At 36.0% G+C, this 23,689-nt stretch overlaps 1 protein-coding gene across 2 annotated transcripts in view; it reads right to left on the bottom strand.

Annotated features, from left to right (window-relative positions):
* Nucleotides 1-963: 963 nt before the first annotated feature.
* Nucleotides 964-23,689, bottom strand: part of ccdc141 (coiled-coil domain containing 141) — a 43,548-nt gene continuing 20,822 nt past the window's right edge. For both annotated transcript variants that reach the window (XM_055215346.2, XM_055215345.2), the window contains exons 8-25: nucleotides 23,313-23,485; nucleotides 23,039-23,174; nucleotides 20,265-20,384; nucleotides 19,909-20,100; nucleotides 19,646-19,825; nucleotides 19,386-19,565; nucleotides 17,826-17,951; nucleotides 16,840-17,028; nucleotides 15,599-15,760; nucleotides 15,260-15,409; nucleotides 9,820-9,960; nucleotides 8,302-8,499; nucleotides 7,898-8,081; nucleotides 7,696-7,808; nucleotides 6,381-6,443; nucleotides 5,820-6,305; nucleotides 3,015-3,832; nucleotides 964-2,019 (exon numbers count right to left, since the gene is read on the bottom strand). In XM_055215346.2, coding sequence (XP_055071321.2) covers nucleotides 1,746-2,019; nucleotides 3,015-3,832; nucleotides 5,820-6,305; nucleotides 6,381-6,443; nucleotides 7,696-7,808; nucleotides 7,898-8,081; nucleotides 8,302-8,499; nucleotides 9,820-9,960; nucleotides 15,260-15,409; nucleotides 15,599-15,760; nucleotides 16,840-17,028; nucleotides 17,826-17,951; nucleotides 19,386-19,565; nucleotides 19,646-19,825; nucleotides 19,909-20,100; nucleotides 20,265-20,384; nucleotides 23,039-23,174; nucleotides 23,313-23,485 — 3,885 coding nt within the window. In that variant the 3' untranslated portion in view covers nucleotides 964-1,745. The remainder of the gene's footprint in view (nucleotides 2,020-3,014; nucleotides 3,833-5,819; nucleotides 6,306-6,380; nucleotides 6,444-7,695; nucleotides 7,809-7,897; nucleotides 8,082-8,301; nucleotides 8,500-9,819; nucleotides 9,961-15,259; nucleotides 15,410-15,598; nucleotides 15,761-16,839; nucleotides 17,029-17,825; nucleotides 17,952-19,385; nucleotides 19,566-19,645; nucleotides 19,826-19,908; nucleotides 20,101-20,264; nucleotides 20,385-23,038; nucleotides 23,175-23,312; nucleotides 23,486-23,689) is intronic.

A 23,689-nucleotide genomic window follows, 5' to 3' on the forward strand; every position in this document is an offset into this window, starting at 1 on the left:
TAAACTACATTTAAACAAAAAAGATTAGTAAAGTAAAATAAAATATGAAATTTTTGTTTAAATGTAGCTTAAATAAATTGATTGCAACCACTTACCTTAAAAAAATTGAGTAAATTCATTGAATCATTTATTTCAGTGTAAAAAATGCAGGGTTATTTTCAACCCAGTGTTGGTCAAAAAGGGACAAACCCAACCTGTGCTGGGTTGTTTCAAGCTAAAATACGAGGTTGTTTAACCCATTGTTGGGTCAAATATAAATATTTTCTGGGTTATTTAACCCATTGACTGGATTTGTCTCTTTTTAATCCAGTTATGGGTTAAAAATGACCCAGCACTATTTAGTGTGTGTGTTCAACAATGAATGTAGTTCTCATTTATATTAAAACCATGCACTGAAAAAAATGATTCATTGAATTTAATCAATTTTTTTAAGGTAAGTGGTTGCAATCAATTTATTTAAGCTACATTAAAACAAAAGTTTTATATTTTGTTTTACTTTACTAATCTTTTTTGTTTAAATGTAGCTTAAATAAATTGATTGCAACCACTTACCTTAAAAAAATTGATTAAATTCAATGAATCATTTTTTTCAGTGTGTACAGCTCTATACATATAATGAAATGTATGTAAAACAAAAAGTGACACCAGTTAAAACGCATAGAAACTCTTTATAAATAAATAAGATTTTAATTGTCAAATGTGGAACATCTTGTTAGAACTGTTACTTTAAATAACAAGGTCTTAATTAAACAATTAATTGTGTGCACAGTGTAAGATAAATTAAAGATCCATTCGCACTTATAATAAACATATACTAAAAAAGGAATAAATACAGAATAATTCAATGAATGTTGAATTGTCATGCAAACAAAATATTATGATTTCAGTGTTCAACAACAACAACAAAAAATATTTGGGTAGTTGACACAATTTTTATTTATATAAATGTATACAGTAAGCGAAACTGTTTGTCTTAGGCCCTGTGACAGGTCACTATTTTTATATATTCTTTTACTTTTACTAGTTCATTTGTAAATGGACCAGCCAAATGAATGTTTAAAAGGACAAAAATTTCAGTCAGAGTAAAATGGTGTTGAAAATAATTCATAGCATTTCACTACAGTACATAACAACAAAAATAGGCTACTTCATATCAACTACCCATCTCCTATTGCTTCTGTGCTTGGGTTTATGTATCATATAGCGCTTTTTTAACCATCGGTTCAAATAATTTCTTTTGCAAAACCATGCCATTCTGAACCGGGCCAATTGCCATGCTTATGGTTGATTTTATGAAACCAGGATAAGAATGTACCCCAATACATTGCAGTACTTGTTACCTATGTAATGCAAGAGTTGATGTACAATTTCTTCTTCACTTCCACATCCAAATATTTGTGAAATTAGCAAACTACTAAGAAGCAACAACTGAAAATTTTTGACCATTTCTTTTGACAGTGTGGTGAACCTTGAGTCATTACATTACTACAGGCCTTTTTTCCAACCCAGCTGAAAACAGTGATCAAACTGTGCCTAAGTAGTCAAGGCCAGGAACATTATGTAACAGTACCTTCCTCAAGTCGAACTTTTCGCTAGCCAAATTCAGATGGTGAAAAAGCGCTTGTACCTTTCATACCAAAGACAGTTAATAATGTGCACAAGTGGTTAGGTGACATGAGGAAACCCTTAACGGTGAGAAATCCACATCCAGGTGCTTTCCTTGTTTACGTTAACGGCCGTGTCCGTTAAAACAAAAGCAGGTAGAGCAGCCACAAGAAGAAACACAAAGTGCCAAAGCAGGTGTGCCAATCCAGTTTGAGAAGGTCAAAGTCAGGGCTGTCGTTACCTTTCACCTGTAGCATTGAACTGGAGGAGACGGTACCGGCTGAGTTAGAGGCGGTAACCGCATACTGCCCAGAGTCTGTCACTGCAGCGCTCTGAATGTACAAAGCATGCTTGCCATCTTTATTGGACAGTTGTATGTGCTCATCATTGGCCAGTGTGTGTCCATTCTTGAACCTAAAGCAAAGAGTGAATTGTTTTGTCACACAGTCACACCACAGCAAATAATACATATTAATACACACTTAATGAAAGAGAAATATTAGGTGAAAGGTTAAAACAGAAGAGTTTATAGAGGTGAAAGTACAAAGTGGAATTAATCCTGGAACGTATGAATTGAAATGTTAGTGTAAATGTATTTTAGGCATCATTTATTATATTGGATGTTCAAGATCAAATGAATCTGGAGATTTATCCACAGGGCTGTCCACATTTCATGTCTTTTGTGCGTGCAAATGCGTTATTTTCAATGTAGACGCGCAAGCACGCTGAAATAGAGAGCATCATGCGGTGCGCTCTTTTATCCAGGCACGTCGCCGCCGCAGGTCATGTGACAAGAACCAACCAATCAAAACATTTGATTATTCTGTAGAGATGGGGGAACAGCTGATCAACACTAAATTATTTTGACACAAATAGAAGAAACAATGCATAGAGACACATAACTCAATCTATGGGAGTGCACCTTAATTTTGCTTAACAATGGCAAACGCTACCGGAGCACAACTGCCCAACTTGTAGAAAGGTGTAAAGTGGTGTGGCAGCATTTTCCCCGCGGTTTTAGACGCAAAATGTGAACCACCCCCCAAGTCGCTTCGGATTAAAGCGTCTGCTGAATGAATAAAGCTAAATGTAAAATGTGAGCAAGTGAAGCTTTCTCAACAAACCTCCTTTATGCAGTCAGACAGAATATGTGAATTATTGAATAATGTATAAAGTATAAATGCAAAAAATCTGATTATAGGATAATATTTTTCAGGTATTCAAATTTTACATCACGTTACATTTGCGCATTAGGCAGACTCTTTTATCCCAAGCAACTTACAGTGCATTCAACATACATTCAATTCAGTACGCAATGCTCAACCATTTTGAGCTACAGGAACACAAGGGTATGTATTAAGATATAATAGTAGTCGATAGACTAGTCAAGCTTGTTATAAGCTACCCACCAGGTTAATGTAGGCTCAGGGAATCCAGTGACTTCCACTTCCAGGGTCACCGGAGAGCCCTCCATTACTGTGGCATTAGACAAAGGTTTGGTGAAGTTAGGGCCCGAGCCAGCTGCCAGGTTACCAATAACCTTTTTGGATGGCGCCCGCCTGATCTCCTCTCGAATGGCTGCGGGCTTGCAAACATCTGAGTCCGACTCTGTGGTTAATGTGGTAGGGTTAGCATGCGTGTTATTGGGCTGTTTACCCGAATCATGCACACACTGTTGCATTTCTGAATGACTCTCATGCACCGAGTAAACAGTTTCATGGGATTCAGTATGGCTGGCTGGTGGGTTGCCAAATTTGGTCTTTAATATGCTGGTGAGGGTGTTTGATACGAGACTAGGAGCGGGAACCGAAAGAGGGCTTTGAACAAAAGATGACGATTCTGCTCTGAACCGAGCACCCGAACCAGTAGTGGGAGACGGGTTGCTCTCGGCCTGGCTGGACATCCAGTCTCGCTTCTGGTGAAGGGTGTCCCCATGTTGAGTATGGGACTGGTGACTGTGCTGGTTAATGCGAAGGCTGTGAGAGCTTACGCAATAGCCATCATCTAGGTCATTTTCAGACTGAATAATGTTGGATTCCGGGGTCTCTGATAACGGAGGCAGGGAGATGTCGTCCGGTGAGGTGCATTCGTATTCATCATTGGAGAGCGATTCCTCTGTGAGAAGTTCAGGATGGAAGTAACCGTCAGGCACGCTTCCTGCTGGACCTGTTGGTTCTGGTGTCCCATGTGGCAAAAAATCCTCTTCTAGAGAGTGATGACCCACATTCTGTTCATACACGAACAAGGAGAAACAAAACACAATGATTAGTTTGAATCAGAGTCCTGCAACCCGGATAAAAGTGTCTAAGGCGGATGGATTGTGACATTCCTAAATTCACGGTTGGGAAGCGGGCGGATAATTAACTCTGTGCGGGCGGGTAGTAGCGCGAATGAAAATATGTGCAATATTTGTATGTCTAAATTACCATTATGCACGCAACATATGACATTTGACCCATCACGTCACCACCACTGCGACAGTGTGACCTTTGTTGATGCTTCTCGTAGTTTAGTTGGAGCGAGCGCTGCAGGAGTTGCATAAAGTTTTGCCTTTGATAGCCGGAAGCTGGGAACGTCTTCTCTTAGAAAGCATTTCAAGGCTTGTAGGAACACTGCAGGTTTTTTTTATTTTTTATTAATAGGTTTATATGTGTATAGTTATCAGGTTCCATAGCCTATTTAGGTGCAGATGGTAGGCTACTTTAATGGCGCAAAACAAAGCGCACTTAAGCCTGTTTCATTAGCTCATTCATAAAATCGTTATGATGTTGAGAGAAAAATAAAACACTTTAATTGTGATGATTTTAGCGTGTTTGATTTATGCATGTGCCAGTACGGGTTGGTAACGGGCCAAATATTAATGGGTCTGGGCAAGTGTGGATTTAATTTTGATATTATCACGGGTGACGGGTCAGATCTGGTGCTGAACTTTGTGGGTACGGGCAGGAGCGGGTCTCCAAAAATGAACCCGTGCAGGACTTTGGTTTGAATAGCGTTTGTGTTATAGCAAATCAATTTTTTTATATTTCTAATACATTTCTATAATTTGTTTACAATAAGGTTGTTTTTGTTAACTCTTTCCCCGCCATTGACGAGTTATCTTGTCAATTAAGAGAAAACATTTCCCTGTCAATGACACTTTCCTGATGAGTTTTTACAGTAATCTGTATTTCTGCTATTATCCAATAGATGGCGCTAAATTACCCAATTTATAAAAAAACTGATGCAAAAACTAATTTAATCAAATTTAAACTCCGTGTATGTTTTGATCTTCATTCTGAATCTAATCTCTAACAAAATTATTTTACAAAATTGCAATTATTTTGGCTTTTTGCTTAGAATTTTGTATTTTTGAAGAAACCTACCAATATTTAAGAGGGTATAAAAAGAGAACAAATAAAGATAGTATGAAACATTTTTTTTGAAAGCAGAGGTACTGTTGTTTCATTTGATATATTTGTATGTTTATATATTTATAAAAGAGAATTTTCCAGGAAGGAATTTTGTGAAACTTTTGTAAAAATCACAAAAAATGCTGGCTGGCAATTTTAAAAAAAGGCTGGTGGGGAATGAGTTAACATTTGTTAATGCATTTTTATTTATAATATTATATTTATTAATCTTCATGTTAGTTAAAACAGTTCATTATTTGCTCATATTAGTTTATTGTGCATCAACTAATCTTACATTTACATGTATTTATTTAGTGGAAACATTTTAGCGACTATCAAATTAATTGTAAATGTTAACATATTCGACTAAAAATTTATTAGTATGTTGAAACTACCATTTACTAGGATTAGTAAATGCATAACATGTTTTGTTATTGATAGTTTGTGACAATATGTAGTGGACTATTGTCAGTGAGGGGAACCTTATTTTTAAGGTGTAACTTGTTATTTTACCAAATAATAATTAAATATTAGAAAAATATTTGAAAATATATTGTAGAAAATATTTTTCTTGTTTACAATAGATCAATCATATAGATAAATCATATTTACACAAATATGTGCGTCAAAACAATACACAGAAAAAATTATTTTCAAATTAGCAGTGTGTCAAAAGTGACAAACCCAGCCATTGGGTTATAACCCAGAAAATGTTTCTTTTAATGCAACACCCAAAAAATAATTTAAAATGGCACAATGAACTGGATGTGATTCCATTAAAAAAAAACATTCATAGAATGAATGTTGTCAAAGGATCCTCACCTTTAAATCTGACAGAAGAGGTTTACTAAAGCCCTGATACTTGTCATCAGAGTTAATCCTGTGTTTATCTGTACCCTGAAACTCCTTTTGGATGCCTGGTCGTGATAGGCCTGAATCCCGTGGGGGTGGAGGGGGAGGTGGGGTTTCTTGTGAGTCCCTCTTGGTTTGCTGTAGCATGCACCTCCTCTTATCTCGCTCCACGGGGGAATGGCTCACGCTAATGGTGTGCATATGAATAAAGGAGGTGTGCATCTCCTCTCTTTTTTCAGTAGATTTACTTGTGATGGTCTCCACCTTGCTCGTTTTGGAGAACGCCTCTTCTGTGTAAAATCTGTTCTCCGACACCTTTTGATGCTCTGAATGAAGTTTGTCAGGCAAATCATGGCTTCTGGTTTTGCGCAGCTGAGGTTTCTTGTTGATGGGTATTTCTTTAGTGCAGTGTGGTCCGGTCATCTCAGGGGTGTGTCCACTTTCTTTTTGCTCAGGCTGTAAAAATATATGTAGAGTTAATGCAATGAAATGTTGCATGCTATTGCAAGCTAAAGCATTATTTAGGCTTACTGTATCAATAGTGTCCCGTTTGTTGTTGTCCTCAGGTGTTGGAGGTTGTTTCAGGGTTTCTAACTATGAAAACCATGCATAAGAAATAATTATGTTAACAAAATACTTGACAAAAAATGACTTGTACATTAACAGTAGTAATGGTTTTGCACATTTTAGATTAGGAGTATCACATCAAATGTTTACATCATGAATAAAGTCATGCAGTGACCAAAAATGTTAAATCAAAAATATAATTTAATTTTTTTAAAGCAGCTGCCTTTTTTCACTGCAAAAAATGATGTTCATGATTTTTGTCTTGTTTTCAGTAAAAATATCTAATAATTCTTTAATTAAGATGCTTTATCTTGATGGGGAAAACGACCTAAGAAAATAAGTCTAGTTTTCAGACCAAAAATATAAAATATAAGTGATTTTGTGTACAAAACAAGCAAAAAAATGTCAATTTTCTTGAATATTTCTTGAATTTAGTGTTTAAGAAAAATTTTCAAGATTTTTTTGCTTACCCCATTGGCAGATTTTTTTGCTTGTTTTATGCACAATATCACTTACATTTTATATTTTTGGTCTAAAAACTAGAATTATTTTTTGGGTCATTTTGCTCATCAAGAAAAAGCATCCTAATTTAAGAATTTTTAGATATTTTACTTAGGGATGCACGATATATCGGCCAACATATCGTTATCGGACGATAACTGCTTATTTTTAATATTATCGGTTATCGGTCTGATAGCAAAATTAGGCCGATAAATGAAAGACGATAAATGATGGATTATTTTGGTTTGTTGAACCACTTCACTTGCTCATTGCTGGCCATGTGGAGTTTTGATTGGTGCTTTCTGTGACATAGCACGAAGATGACACGTGTTGCGGGCTTAAGAAGAGTATGCTAGTCTAGCGCAAAGACAAGATGTCCGCGGTCTGCGAGTTTTTCATTTTGAAAATAATATGAATATTTATCGGCCTATAGATATCGGTTATCGGCCCCCAAATGTAAAGAGTTATCGGTTATCGGTATCGGCCAAAATTTCTATATCTGTGCATCCCTGAAAACAAGACAAAAATACTAAGAATTTTTTTTCTTGAAAATAATTTTTTGCAGTGTGTATACTTTTGGTACCTTTTTATGTACTAATATATACTCTTTGGTACAAATATACACATCTGAGGTACTAATATGAACTTTTTAGGTGTACTTTTTGAAAGGGTACTGCTCCAGCTAGTGGCCATTTTTTGACCATCTATTCTGAAAGTGTAGGATAAACGGAAACATTATTGAAGTCAGCATGTTTGCAAACGGTTTCAACATGTTCACCTGTAGTTTGGCCTCGAGGTCCAACAGTCCATTCGACAGCTCTTTTACCGATTCCACCATCTCATGATGCTTGTTAATTGTTTTCTCCATATATTTTTTCCCTTCGTCAGCACCTACATCACACGATTCAAGGGTGAGGTGTGGTCGTGTAAAAACAACAACAAAAGATTAATTTAAAAATATATTAATAATGCTTTCTCACCGTGTAACCGGACCGCCAGCTCTGTGATCTGTCTTATCCTCTCCTCTTGCTGTGGTATTGTGGGCAAAATAAACTTTTCAAACTGTTTGTAGAGACTGCTCACCGCTTCCTTAGTCTTACACTGGGATGAATATTTACCCACACGTACAATTGTGGAGCTCGCTTCATCACACCAGAAATTATACTGCATTTAAAATGAAAAGAGAGAGGAGAGGCTAAATTTACACATGTGTACTTATATAGAAATTTTATTATCATATTTCTACTCTGTATTATTAAGCGTTATCCTCATTATTAAAAATCTTAAAGTGAATAGAAATATAAAATCTTTTTTTTTTAGGAAAATAACAAGATGAAAATGTTACAGTGTGATAGTTCATTAGATGTTTCTTGTGCATCCCCACCTCTTCTAAAGCCTGCTGGAGCTTGACATTCATTTCCAGGTTCTGTTTATATTCCTCCACCGTCCTGTCAAAGTCGCCCACCTGTCTCTGCAGCTCATTTGAGTTATCTTCTATCTCTCTGAGACTGTTGCCAATTAAATGCTTCTCACAGCTGCTGGATACCTTCTGACTAAAGGCTTGGAGCTTCTTCTTTAAAACCTGCAACACAGACGACACTACGTATTATTTTATTCATACACTCTTAAAAATAAAGGCTCCTAAAAGGTTCTTTGTCGGGCTGATGGTTACATGGTTCTAGCTTATGTGGTGAAAAAGGTTCTTCATACTATTGAAAGGTTAGAAAGAAATAGTTATTTTAGGAACCTTTTTTTTAAGGAACCAAAAATGGTTCTTTCAGCATCACCACTAAATTCTTTTTAGAACCTTTATTTCTTTAAAGGGGACATATCATGAAAATCAGACTTTTTCATGTTTAAGTGCTATAATTGGGTCCCCAGTGCCTCCATCAACCTAGAAATTGTGTAAAAATCAACCCAGTAACTTAGTTTGGAAAACCATTCTTTGCAAGCATGTGAAAAAACAGGTCATTGAAATTTGCCTCCCCTTGTGATGTCAGAAGGGCATAATACCGGCCCCTTAATCTGCACTATCCAACCACGGCACTGCCATTTAGTGCAGAGATCAACTAATTTGCATTTAAAAGGACACACCCAAAAACTGCACTTTTTGGGCACACCTACAAAGTTACAATTTTAACATCTTATAATAAATTATCTGCCATTTTAAGCTAGAACTTCACATACTCTGGGTCACCAAAGATTTATTTGACGTCTTAAAAACGTCTTGTGAAATGTCCCCTTTAATGTATGTCCATGAAAGTCATACTATTAATATAGTGGTAACACTTTACAGTAAGGTTGTATTTGTTAACAATACGTTCATGCAGTAGCTAACATGAACTAACAATGAACAACTTCTACAACATTTATTAATCTTAGTTCATGTTTATTTCGGCATTTAATACATTAATAAAATCCAGCGTTGTAACTGTTGATATTTATAAATGCACCATGAACTAACATGAATAACTGTATTGATATTAACTAACAAGAACAAGAATTAAAACAGGTTGACAAACTAGATTTTTTATTGTTTGCTCATGTTAGTTGCATTTACTAATGTTTACTAATACAGTGTAATAAAGTATTACGAAAATAGGTTTACACATTATAAAAAAAATGCAGCATGAAGTTTAAACAACTTGGAAGTCAATTCAATTCAAAGTGAAAAGCTGACATCAGTTATAAAATCATTACTTTTTTTAAGTTAAAGTAACATAAAATTGTTTGACAAAAATGCTGCATATTTTTTACCGTGCAGAAAATGTAAAAAGATCTTCTGCAGGTTCAGGCCATCCACAGCGAATGCATGACAAAACCCTGTATCTCTGTGATTTGGTCATTGCTGAGTGAGATATTAATAAAATTAGTACAAATAAAATAAAAATGACATTCTTACCTGCAGCTTTTCTATGTATATCTCAATTTGCTGGATTTGATTTTTCACAGCCTTTAGATTTCTTGACTTCTCATTTTTCTTAATGTAGTTGAATTTCAAATTGTTGATTTTCTTTTTGAGATCCTTAAAGGACTCCTTCAGCTAAAATAAAGCCAGAAAATATGTCATTAAAACAATGATGCAGAGAATGTCCTAAAGGGCATACAATATGTGTTACATTAAAAGCCAAATAAAATGAATCATTAGGTGACTTAAATGTTGGTTTGATTGTACACAAAGCTTGTGACTTTAGGAAACTTCAAATATAAAACAGTAACACGTATTAACAAGTATTCTTCTATTATGGTACTTTTGTGCTTTTTAGATGAGATGTAGCCACTATAAATGATCATAATGGAAAAGTGCATGAAAATTTTTCTAAATTCTCACACATGCAAAGTGTTGACAGATTTATTATGGTAATTCAATTTTGAATGAGCTACTTTGAATGTTTAAATAAATAAATAAAAACAGTTGTCATTAACTCTTCGCCTTGTCATTATCTACCAAATATCTCACTTTAGATTAAGTGTGCATTAATGTGACGAGGGTCTCTATTAGAGGACAGAGGGGGTACAGCTGAGTCCAGAGGGATTATTTTAAAAAGGATTCATGATTGGACCCGTGGATGATTTATAATGCAGATCCATTTCTGTCCACCCTGTTGGGCTTTTGCAATGGTGTAAGGTCTCGTAATGACCGGCTCAAGTTTCACCCCAAGGACAGCTGCAGCCCAGCCTTCGGTATCAGTTATAGAGCTCTCCTAATGGTCTTACAGGACTTTTCCAATAGAGGGCTGTAGAGGAAAGTTTCTACTGAAGTCCAGAAAAAAAGTACAGACCCAACGGAAGATCAGTAAACATACATCTCAGATTTTGCTAGAAAAAAGCAGCCTGGGTTGATAAATATCCAGTGTCTGACCGCTCTCTGCATCCTAGCAGTCAGTTGTGGATGGACTTCAAAGATTAATGATCATCATCTCTACAATGTCCATAAGGTTTAAACATTGAATAAATAAAATTGCAACTTTTATTTATTCAATGACACATAAACCACATTGCTAAACGGTCAGAAGAAATGGTCAAAATATGTACCTCAGCTGACTTTAAAAACTTTAATAGTTTATATTAGTACCTCAAAGAGAGCTTTTTATTAGTATGTCAAAGATGCTAGTATCTCAATTTGGTACATATTAGGACCTTTTTAAAGGGCGCTACATTGACGCATGGTCAAGTGTCGTCAAATATTGACGCCATGGGTGTGAGACCGTGTTACCCAGTGACAGCTAGGGTACATATTTTGACAATTTCTTTCTAACAGTATATAGATAACATTTGGCATTTATACAGGACATATTAATGCAAGAGGAGGATGAGCAACAAACTTTACAGTATTTTTACATTTTTACAGTAGTCACTAATGCACTAGCAAGCCTAAATATATGACTATATGTTGGAAAAAAGCTGAAGAACAAACTCCACAATAAATTTTTAAGTGAGTTTATAGCAAAACATTCCCAAGACACGTTTAATAAGCATACATATTAACAGTGGGTATTAGTTTCACAAGGCTTAATAGTGACAGTGAGCATCTAAACAACTTGGTGAAATTGTACTCGGTTAACATTTACTATAAGGCTTATCGCAGCTGTGATTTAGAGTCTTGGGTTCAGGGATTTTGGGGCAGTTTTCCGGACAGGGATTAGTTTAAGCCAGGGATAGACCTTGTTTAATTAGAAAATATAACTAGTTTTAACAAATATGCCTTACTACATACAATACAATGTTTTCAGTTTGGACAGCCCTTACATTTATTCTAGTCTAGGAATAGTCTAATCCCTGTCCGGGAAACCGCCCCGAGATGTACTCCAGACTAAAGTAGTAAATTCTGAGCATAATAAAGCTCAGTTACAGTGTGTTATAAAATATATTTCACTTCATAGTTGAACAGCACAAAAGTGACCAAAGCCTGCTTTTGTTATTTAATTTAAAACCTTTTAAAAACGAATTTAAAGTAGCCAACGTAGCTACAATGGAACCGATATCTATTTGGTTGCATATATAAAAGCTTTTTTAAGCGGTAGACAGCAGCAGTGAATTTGAGATTTGTTGGTGAGAGAAACAGAGTCACTCTTGCAGACGAACAGCAGCAACTGTGCAAGCTAAAATGTCAGATTGTTTACTCATGCATATTTATGACTGCATGGGCGGAGCTTAAATTGTATGACATATGGTGATTGACATGGGCATTACACGAGAAGTCATGTCGAGTCATGCCCTACACAATTTAACTGTAAACCATTTGTTTCCATCAAGAATATGATGATACTTTGACAAACAAATAAAGAGCTCAGATGCTAAACCATTTTAACCGGTATTTCTGAATGACCTGAGGAGGCCCAGATTAAGTGGATTTTAAGCGAAAGTATTTGATGAACGTATAATACGTGACAAGAGCATTTCGGATAATATCATTATCTAATTTTTGACTGAGGTGGCGTTTAGATGCATTGGCATCTGACCTCTTCAATTATCTTCCAAATGCTACAAGGACATAAATCAGCAGAGAATTGCTTATATGTGACCCTGCCTATGAAAACTCTCATTTACTAAAGTCATTTTTGCAATTTACTGTTTTCTACATAAACTCATCCCACATATTCTGTGAGTAAGATCATGTCAAAGATTGAAATGAGAAATCAGTAATTGAACGATGCTCCTAATCTCATCATTTGATTATGAGACTCTAGCCTGGATGGATTTTACAGACAGGGTTACATATTATACAAATGCACCATTCATAATTTAAGTATATAAAGAGTTAACTACAAATTCTCATATAAACTATACAACATTGACAGACTCTCTTGTGCCAGACAGTGCTGAGTGTAAGTACAGCTACTTTTAGAAATCAATTCCTTGCTGTATTTAAAGTCTCACAGCAGTTGTGTATTAAAATAGCATGGCATTTTGTGACATAGGTTACTTGGATATCTGTTTAACAAGCTTTAGATTTTAATCCATGAGAAATAAATAGAAATCTAAAACTGGTAAACCTATAGAATAGCATCTTCATGTGTTCAATGCTATCCACATTTATTTGTAAATATGTCAAGTTTTGATAAAGTGTGATATAACTGATAAATGTATAATTTCAATGCCAAGATAAAAGCATTAAAAAATAGGAACAAACATACTCCGTCCGAGGTGCGAGTCAAAAAGAATAAATCTAAATATGTAACACAAAATAGTGACTGCACCCTCACTTGCAAAAGAATTTTATTGTCACCAACGTTTCGGCATATAGCCTTCGTCAAGCTATATGCCGAAACGTTGGTGACAATAAAATTCTTTTGCAAGTGAGTATGCAGTCACTATTTTGTGTTATATATTAAAATAAAAGCATTTGCCAAATGCTTAATGATAAGACTGCTATGGAGCAATCTATCTGCATAATGTTTCCGATTATTACACGGTCAGAAAAATTGTCCCAAGCTGTCACTTTGGCAGTACCCTTTAAAAATATCCTAATGTGTACTATTTAGGTACTCATGTATACATTTAGTACCGATATGTACCACTGAGGTACTAATGTGCACTCTTTGGTATACTTCTGATGTACTAATATCTTTAGGTGCAAAGGTGTATTTTTGAAAGGACACTGCCCCAGTGACAGCTAGGGATCAATTTTGGACCATTTACTGGTTGCAATTGCTGCACATTTTTTTAAAGTTTTTTTTTTTAAAGAAACTTGAGATTAAAGTCCACTAGAGGGAGACAAGGACTATCATTTTGTTTCAATTATAACAAACCCCTGGAGGGATTTGTGTTTAGATATTATGTTAAACATTATAAATATTAAAAAAATGGTGTCTTTCGTACTATAAAGTTAAACAATACAATTTTTGCGGACTATGTGCAATTGTCAATCCACAAATGAACTAGCTATTGTTCCTTTACACACACCAATCTAATCCATAAATCAAATGTATATCAGAAAACATCCATGAAACTATTGTACATAAGTAACCTGATTTTCTATGCCCTTGGATGGCATTGCAGTATTATCCTGAGGATTGACTTTTGGATTTTGTGGATTGGTGGTGGGGGTGGGCAGTAAGTATGTGATAAGGCTGAAATCCTTCATCTTATCAGAAGTGATGAGAACAAATGGCAGAATTCCTCACCGCAGGCAGAGACAAACCTCGTCAACAGACTAAATTTAACAAGGGCTGTCAAGCTATAAATAATTCAGCCCGAGAAACAATGAGAGTGAGGCACAAAGCAAAGCACACGTGTTGCTGAGCCCAGATCTGTGGACAGGAAAATGAGTGCAGGAATCTTTATAAACAACAGACATCTGGGTTAAACTACAATCCTTTGTTATATAGCTGATGATGCCATATCATGGAAAACCTTTAGTTGATCTTTTGACATAAAAGAGCTTTTTGCAATTGAAACTAACACCCTGTTGTTTATTTTACTTCCTTTTCACACACAAATTACGGAAAAAACACTGAAAATGTGTCCTGGTTTTAGATGGGTTTTGGCTGGCCCACCAGCAAAAAACGGCTGATTCACCAGCTTGACCAGGCTAAAAGACCATCTTTGCCAGCTTTGCTGGTTTAAGATGGTGGGCCAACTGGTCTTCCAGCCTGACCAGCTAAGACTAGCTAAAAAGTGTCCAAAACCCCTCTAAACCAGCTTGCTACACCAGCTAAAACCAGGCTAGGAGCTTGGCTGGTCTAAGATGGAACCAGCTGGTTTAAGATAGTCCTTCCAGCCTGTCAAAGCTGTTTAAGATGGTCTTTCAGCCTGGTCAAGCTGATGGATCAGCTGGTTTAAGCTGGGTTACACTGCAAAAAATTATTTTCAAGAAAAAAAATTCTTAGTATTTTTGTCTTGTTTTCAGTAAAAATATCAAAAAATTCTTAAATTAAGATGCTTTTTTTCGTGATGAGCAAAATGACCCAAGAAAATAAGTCTATTTTTTAGACAAAAAATATCAAATTTAAGTGATTTTGTGCATAAAACAAGCAAACAAATCTGCCAATGGGGTAAGCAAATTGTTCTTGAATTTTTCTTGAATTTAGTGTATATGAAAAATGCTTTTTGCTTACCCCATTGATTTGTTTGCTTGTTTTATGCACAAAATCACTTAAATTTGATATTTTTGGTCTAAAAACTAGACTTATTTTTTTTGGGTCGTTTTGCTCACCAAGAAAAAGCATCTAAATTTAAGAATTTTTAGATGTTTTTACTGAAAACAAGACAAAAATACTAATATTTTTTTTCTTGAAAATCATTTTTTGCAGTGTACTGACTGAGGTTATGTCAAAGATTAAAATCAATGACTGAAATCAAACTTCTAATCTCTAATCTCTTTTACAGACATTACTCACCTCACCGATCTCTTCCTTATAGATGCAGCAGTGGACGTTGCTCATTAAACTCTCTTCACACCTATTTGCTTCTGTGATCCAGTTAGTGCTTCCTCTTTCCAACTTTTCTAGCTTCTCACATAACCGATCTACTGACAACACCAGCAGCCGCTTGGAAAGGGAACATGGAAAAGAAGAAGAAATGATTATTTATAGAACTTGCTATACAAGTATTTTATTCAATGCTTACAGTTAATATTATAAGGTATGCTTATGCTGCAGTTGAAGTAAGAACCTCATCGAATGCATACAGCATAATAACTATATACAATATTATAAATCAATGTCTGCAATACGCACCGACTGCTGTACAGTGTTGGTGATGTCAGCACCCAGTGAGAGAGCGAGCGTGTACAGATGCTGAACGTGCTTCTGTCGCTCCTGATGTTGAATCAGTTGAGTTCTGGCCTGACTGGTGTCATTAAACACAGCCACTGGTTCGGCTTTTAATACAGTATCCAGCTGAAATAATAATTATAATTTTAGAAGGATCTGTGATTTTTTCTCACAAACTTTGAAAATTGTGTATGTACTGTATAGCAGTTTTGGTCACTATATTTGATATTTGACAAGACTTTTTTTAAGATTTCAAATAAATCTTCGGTGTCCCCAGAGTGCATATGTGAAGTTTAATCTCAAAATACCATATAGATAATTTATTATAGCATGTTAAAATTGCCACTTTGTAGGAGTGAGCAAAAATGTGCCTTTTTTGGGTCTCTCCTTTCAAATGTAAATCTGTACTAAATGACAGTGATGTGGATAGTGCAGATTAAGGGACGGTATTATACCCTTCTGACATCACAAGGGGAGCCAAATTTCAATGAGCTATTTTTTCACATGCTTCCAGAGAATGGTTTACCAAAACTAAGTTCAGGGGTTGTTCTTTTTCCACATTTTCTAAGTTGATAGAAGCACCGGGGACCCAATTATAGCACTTAATGGAAAAAGTCAGATTTTTGTGATATGTCCCCTTTAAAAAGAAAGGTGCTTGCTTTATATCTGTAAGGCCTTTCTGTTTCATAAAAGATGACTTTTTTAGTGAAAAAAGGATCTCTGGAGGTTCTTTTAGAAATGGGTTTTTAAAGAACATTTGACTTAATGGTTCTTTGAGGAACCAAAAATGGTTCATCTATGGCATCACTAGGGAACGTTTTAAGCACCTCTATTTTTAAGATTTTATGTAATTTACACAACTTTCTTTTGCATTATTTCATAGTGTTGATAACTTATTTTATTCTGAAATCCTGGAAAATGGCAATATGAGGTCATGTACACTTTAAAAATAAAGGTGCTAAAAGGGTTCTTCACAGCAATGTCATAGGAGAAGCATTTTTGATCCAGAAAGTACCCCAGTACTATTTCTTTCATTTCTTTTAGTAGTCTTAAGAACTTGTATTCCCTCTACAAAGAAACTTTTGTGAAACAGAAAGGTTATTTGGATGTTCTTTATGGAACCATGCAACCACAAATGGTTCATTCTATGAAGCACCTTTATGATAGTCTTTTGTTACAGTGTTCTGGTGGAAATGTAATTTCACCTCTTGATAAAGCTGATGAAATTTGACAGCCATGCTGAGAACGGTTTCATACTCTCTCATCTTATCTCTGACACGCTGATGCAATTGCAGGAGCTCAGAAACTTTCTCGTTCTTCTCTTTGACCGGTATTCCTTTCAATGCAAGCAGCTCCGAAGTCTTAACCAGGAATTCCACTTCTGCATTTAGTTGCTAGAAAGGTTTTAAAAACTGAGATTAGTTGTAAAATAGCTTAAATCATACAGATGATAAAGTGTCAGAAAATGGCCCCAAGCTGTCACTGGGGCAGTGCCCTTTAAAAAGGTCCTAATATGTACCATTTATGTATATTGTACATTTGGTACCAAATAAGAGCACACTCACTGTCCAAAACTAATTGTCACTTTATTTGCTGGTTGAGTCATTAAAAACAAAATAAAATAAAAAAACATGTATGTTGCTTGCATTTTCCTACAGCCTATATAAAATGGTTTGAAATATATATTTTCATATTTTATTAGGTTTTTGATAAGGTTACAATGCGTAGGCCTACGTAGCAACATAACTTGCGTGACGTCCCCAAACTTGTGGCTTCATGTCACGAAAGTGCCAAGAAGCTGCCAGCCACAACAACAAAACAAACTGAAGCGTATGTTGTTGCAGGTTTACATGGTAATGTAATCTAACGGCTGTTTCCAAGCACTTTCAGACTAAAAAAAGCCTGTCTATTTAATGGTTGCGAATTTAAAAAATAGATACAGTGGTGCAGGGCGAGCTGGGGTGGGTCAAATAATTTCATAAAAGGGGGACCCGCAGTTTGGAAAAAAACCTGACCCGCGCATCACTTTCGGGCATGGTTCAAGACAACATATGAGTGTGCCCCAAGCCTCTGAGGTGTTAATATGAAATCTTTAGGTGCAAAGTTGCCCCAGTAACAGCAAGGGAATATTTATTGACCATTTATTTTCTGAAAGTATAAGATCACCGAGCCAACAAAAAGTTGCTTATACCAGGAACTGAGGCTTTGCCGAGTTGAAGTTCTCCTGGAGTTTAGACACAGTGTGAGCATCACCCCCCAAATCAACTTTTGATGCTGGAGCAAAGATCTCATCCATTGACTTTAAATCATGAAGAACCTGCAGGGAATGAACAAAAAGGTTGACTCTCAATAAAATTTTATTTTGAATTAAATCAATACTTTCTTTAAATGCTCTTATAAGTGATGAAAAATAAACTTTTTATTAAAATTTATCTCATAAACTTTGTGTCATCAACCAAAAAAGAAGGTATTAGTATTACATATCAATTAAATATTTAAGACAGTTTTTTTAAGGATCCACACATAACAACAAATACACCAGCCAACTTTTATTGTGTATCAAAACCTTTCATAAAAGTTGTCTTTGTGTTTTAAACAATGCAAGTTCTCGTCTTAGGACAACTTCAAATATTGCTGTCATCTTTTCTCCCCTTATCCCCAAATCGCGATTAAAGCCAGTCCTCCTTCCTTGCAGAATGCAATACATCTGCTCAACCAATCACAGCGCACTATTCCACACATTGTAAACAATAATGGCGGCGCAGAATCCTAGTTTTCCTCATCTACTTTGTACTTCGTGATGAACAAACAAACAAAATAATACTTTTGATGGCATTGATAAACCTGTGGTGGGTTTCTGTGGCGGGAAAGAAACGTAAGCCATCAAAATCTAATAATTTACATGAGAGGCACTCGGGCGAAGAATAAATGCCGGCTGTTGCTTGTTCTCCCGACAGCATCAAGCTTCTGTCATGCTAACACATTGACCCCAGAGTATCTTATGAAAAACGTTCCATTATTTTATTTGAAGTCAACGAAAATCGAGTAGAACCCAAACATTTTACCGCTGATCGCTGTCAAAAAAGTTCAGTGACGACATCCCAAGTATAACAGCAGCAATGACAGTGTTCTTAGTATGACAAAGTAAGTGTTTTGATTAATGACATACATTTTTTTTATCAATGTATAACACTAGTCGCCTAAATGAATATAACATGGCAAAGATGAATGCACATTTATATATTAATTCAATAGATTTATAGCATTTTGAAAAACTTGTCATGGATTTATTGCATTTTGCGGAAAAATAATCCGTTTTTATAATAAATCTTTAAAAAACAAATTACGGATTTGAATTTTTAAATGTTATATAACCTAAAGATGCTAATGTTAAAGTAACAGAAAATGATTGTTTTCATCTTGTCACTTTCTTGTTATAGAAAACAAATTTTTTCCCAAATAGTCAAAATGTATTTATTGCGTTTTGGAACAAAACTCTTCATTTGTAGGTCTAAAACAACATGAGGGTAAGTAAATGATGACAAAATTTTCATTTTTGGGTATCCCTTAAACAAAGTGAACAGGGTCAATTTTGATGCCCTGTGTGTGTTCATGTAGCTCAGTTGGTAAGCCATTGGTTTTGGGTATGATTTCCAGGCCAAACACATACTGATAAAATCATTTTGATAAAAACATCTGCCAAATGCATAAATATTCAATGTCATGTTTTTTTATTGACTGAGGATGTTACCTTTTTGACCTGATCCTTGAATCGTTTCCACTGCTTTTTCACAGATTTGATCTGGCTATAATGAAGTTGCCAAGATGTCCACAAGTCAGACAACTCAGATTTCTTCTTGCTCAGAGCCTCCATATATTTCTCTACAACATGTCCTGCTTCTTTAACATTAAGATTCAAGTTGCCACTAACCTGCAGGTAGTAAAAATGACAACTCGAGTCAACTCCAAGATTCCTCCATCAGCAATATAACGGCCTTCAAAGTTTCCTACCATGTTAGAAGAGTTGATGAAGTTGTTACCCAGGTCCTGCATGGTAAAAAATTTCTGCAGCAGCGTCTGCCACTTTACATCCAGCATGTCCTTCATGGATGCTCCTGCACCTTCATTTTCCTCCTCTTCCTCTGGCTTGTTCTTGTAGCATTCCTGCAAAGTCCTAATGCGCTCCTCAACCTGGATCATCGCATGAAATATCCTCATTGGAGTAGCAGAACATAAATTGGTTTCGATACAAATATCAATCGGTATTACCGTACCTCATCAGCACAGCGCAAGAAATCCACATACGGTCTGAGACTCTCAACGTGTAATGAAATGTTCCTGACCAGCGTTTTCATCTCCTCTGCCAAAAGTGAGGCTTTGTTGGACAACTCGGCTGTCTCGGTGGATTCCAGCCCTCGTAGCTCTTTTATAAAATTAGCAATAGGCTCGGATTCTTTTATCACATCCTTCAGAACAAAAATACAGTATAATTCATAGACCAGACTCAAGATGAGATTTTGCACATTAAAGTTTATGTCACTTTTGTTTTTTTATAAATCAGTGAAAAGTTTATATTGTAGTTTATACTGATTCTAGATTTGTGTATAGGTAACAATAAGCATGCAGTCACCTGAGACTGTGAGAGAAGCTCAACATGTTTGTTAAGGGTGTCCTCAGCCTCAGGTAAAGTTGAACCAGGTTCTGTATTAGCCGAGAGAACACTGTGGCTTTTTTTGATCCAAGTGGAGACCTGGCAGAGTCAAAGACAGAGCGCAGCGCGTCATAACCTGAAAACCACGCCCACCGGTGGGGGGGCAATCAAACCGTCTCCATTGACTTTGTATTGCGAGAGGCTGCCTCCTTGTCATTGCTGGCTTATAACAAAAAACAGAATAATGCCTAAAAGCTGCTGCGTGATAATATGTACAGCTAACAAGCCAAAAAAAAACAGAAATACGTTTTTATAAGCTGTCAAGCCATAAAACTCTAGCCTGGCTCCGCCCTCCTACATTCTTCCGCTTAATTTTCATTTCGCTTCAGAACAACGTCTGGGACTGCTGTGTAGAGTTTCGTTTTCTCTGGCAAAAATCTGCAGGTCCAATCAGCGAACAGCGGGGAGTGGCTAAGAACGCAGACGTTGAGGTCGTGCGCCAGACTGAGTGACATACTTCACGACCAAACGTTAGCGATTGGTTATGACAGATTCAGAGTGACTCTGGGCAGATCCAATAGTTTTAAACTTCAACAGAGACCCTCCTTAACGGAAGTAACGCTTTGCAATGGAGCGTGGCCAGACTCTCTGTACAAATGAAATTAATGTACGAGAGTCTGGTTTCACCAGGCTAGTAAAACTCAGCCTTTAAGGAGAAAAAAGTGGATCGCCGCCTACGTTTCCCCCTAGTGGACGCAGTTCTACTAATATGAGTACTATGAAAAGTTGCCTGTTTCCACTTTTGTGTCTTTAAACGCTCGTTTTTTGGGGTCGACAGCTTATAAAAACTTATTTACAGATTAAAACAGAATAATACCTAAAAGCTGCTGTGTGACAAGATGTACAGCTAACAAGCCAAAAAACCCAGAAATAAGTTTTTATAAGCTGTTGACCTCAAAAAACGAGCGTTTAAAGACACAAAAGTGGAAACAGGCAACTTTTCATATTGGTAGAACTGCGTCCACTGCGTCGACAGCTTATAAAAACTTATTTCTGGGTTCTTTGGCTTGTTAGCTGTACATATTGTCACACAGCAGCTTTTAGGCATTATTCTGTTTTTTGTTTTAAGCCAGAAATGACAAGGAAGCGGCCTCTCGCAATACAAAGTCAATGGAGACGTTTGGATTGTTTTCCCCCCCGGTGGGCGTGGTTTTCAAATTTGCATAACTGCGCTGTGTCTCTATAGTTTAGGTCCCTGTTTTAAAGCAGCACCAGTACATTTTACAATATTGTTGTATTTGTTAACATTAACTCATTCCTCGACAGACTTTTTTTAAATTGCCAGACAGCATATTTGTGATGTTCACAAAAATATATAAGCACACATATATCAAATGAAAGAACAGACCCTCTGCTTTCAAACAAAAAACAAAACGGGAAAATCCTTTCATATCTTCATTTGTTCTCTTTTTCAGACTGACTGACTCATGGAAAGTCGTGTTATAGTCACAAACATTTTTATTAATTTATTCGTGTCCATGGCACGAATTTCACTTTTTTTATGTGCCTTGAGCACGAATGTCTTTTGGCTGTGACACGACTTTTTTGCGTGTCATTTATGTATTGTTTTCTTATTGTTTTTTTCCTATTTTCTTACCATTATCACTTGGGGTTGGGGTTAGAATGACTTTCTGTTACATTTTTAGACATCCTAACCCAAACCCCAACTCTAACCCCAACTCCACGCGAGAATAGTTTTAAAAGCCGAAGAAAAACATGTAGAAACAAATACATAAAATTACATCCTAAGCCAAACCCCAAATCTAACTCCAACCCCAAGCGACAATGATAAGAAGATAGGAGAAAAAATTAGAAAACAGTACATTAAATGACACGAAAAATACCCGAAAAGACTTTCGGTGACCCGAGTTCGATTCCGGCTCGTGGTCATTTGCCGATCCCATACCCCTCTCCTCCCTGTACTTTCCTATCCTCTCCTCAATTACTGTCAAAATAAAGGCGAAATGGCCCAAAAAATATATATATATAAAAAACACGAAAAAGACATTTGTGCTCAAGGCGTAGCAGAATTTCGTGCCAAGGACAAAAAAAATTAATCACATTTTTTGTGACTATAACGCGACTTTCCGTGAGATCATGTTACTCTTTTTATAACCTCTTAAATATCTTCATAAATAACAAATGTTGAGCAAAAAGCTGAAATAATTGCATTTTATAAAGGAATTTTGTTAGAGATCAGATTCAGAACGATCCTCAAAACATACACAGAGTTTAAAATTGATTAAATTCGCTTTTTTATAAATTGGGTAAGAGGGCCATCTAGTGGAATTACAGATTACCATAAAAAAAAACTTGTCAGGAAAGTGTCATTGTTAGTGAAATGTTTTCTCTTAATTGACGACATAACTAGTCAATGGCGGGGAAATAGTTAATAATCATTTTAAAGTATTATTCACTGTTAGTTCATGTTAGTTAAAGGGTGAGTAAATCATGATAGAATTTTCATTTTGGGGTGAACTATCCCTTAAACTAACATTAGAAATTATAAAAAAAAGCTAAAAAATATATTGTTCATTGGTTGTTCATGTTAGCTGATGCCTTTACTAATTTTAACAAATACAATGTTATTGTAAAGTGTTAAACTGTAATGTAAATAAATCGTAATCAGGCACATTTACACAGACAGGCCAAAATATAGAAAGCATCACTATTCAAAGGTGAAATTTCTTTACCTTATCTACAAGATCTTCAAATGATGACATCACCTGCTGTCTTGTGTCTGTTAGCTTCCTGTGGGCGTGGCACTCTTGGTTCAGCACATCCACTCTTTCTTTGATGTATCCCAGCATCCTCTGCAGTCCTCCAACACTAACAAACAAACACACAAACATGTGCCTGCTCTGGAATTGTCTGATACTGAACAGAACATCACAATCCTTTTATCACTCCACAGATATCTAAGGATTATTTTTAAACATATTGCTGGATCTGTTTTTGTCTTCTTACCTTTGTGGGTTGAGTTTCTGAAGTAACACCTGGCCTCTCTGAAAAGGCTCTGTGGCCGCTTCTTTTATACTGCGTGAAAACTCTTCGTGTTTCTTGGCTAGCTCGGGTAATGGCAGAGATTTAGTCTTCAACTCCTTAATGGCAACCTCTATGCCTCCCAACACTTCAAATGCCTGCAAATCAAAAATATACAGTATGTATGTTGCCATAAAATCCTATTTATCTAAAATGTCTGATTCACTGTTTAGATGTGACATAAAAATAGGATGTATTCATTCACTCAAATGCCAGCATGATGACTTTCACACTTCCCCACATAAAAAAATTAGGGCTGCCAAAAGATTAATCGCTAATAATCGCATACAAAATAAAAGTTT

Source organism: Misgurnus anguillicaudatus, chromosome 17 (genome assembly GCF_027580225.2).
Source record: "Misgurnus anguillicaudatus chromosome 17, ASM2758022v2, whole genome shotgun sequence".
Classification (NCBI taxonomy): domain Eukaryota; kingdom Metazoa; phylum Chordata; class Actinopteri; order Cypriniformes; family Cobitidae; genus Misgurnus; species Misgurnus anguillicaudatus.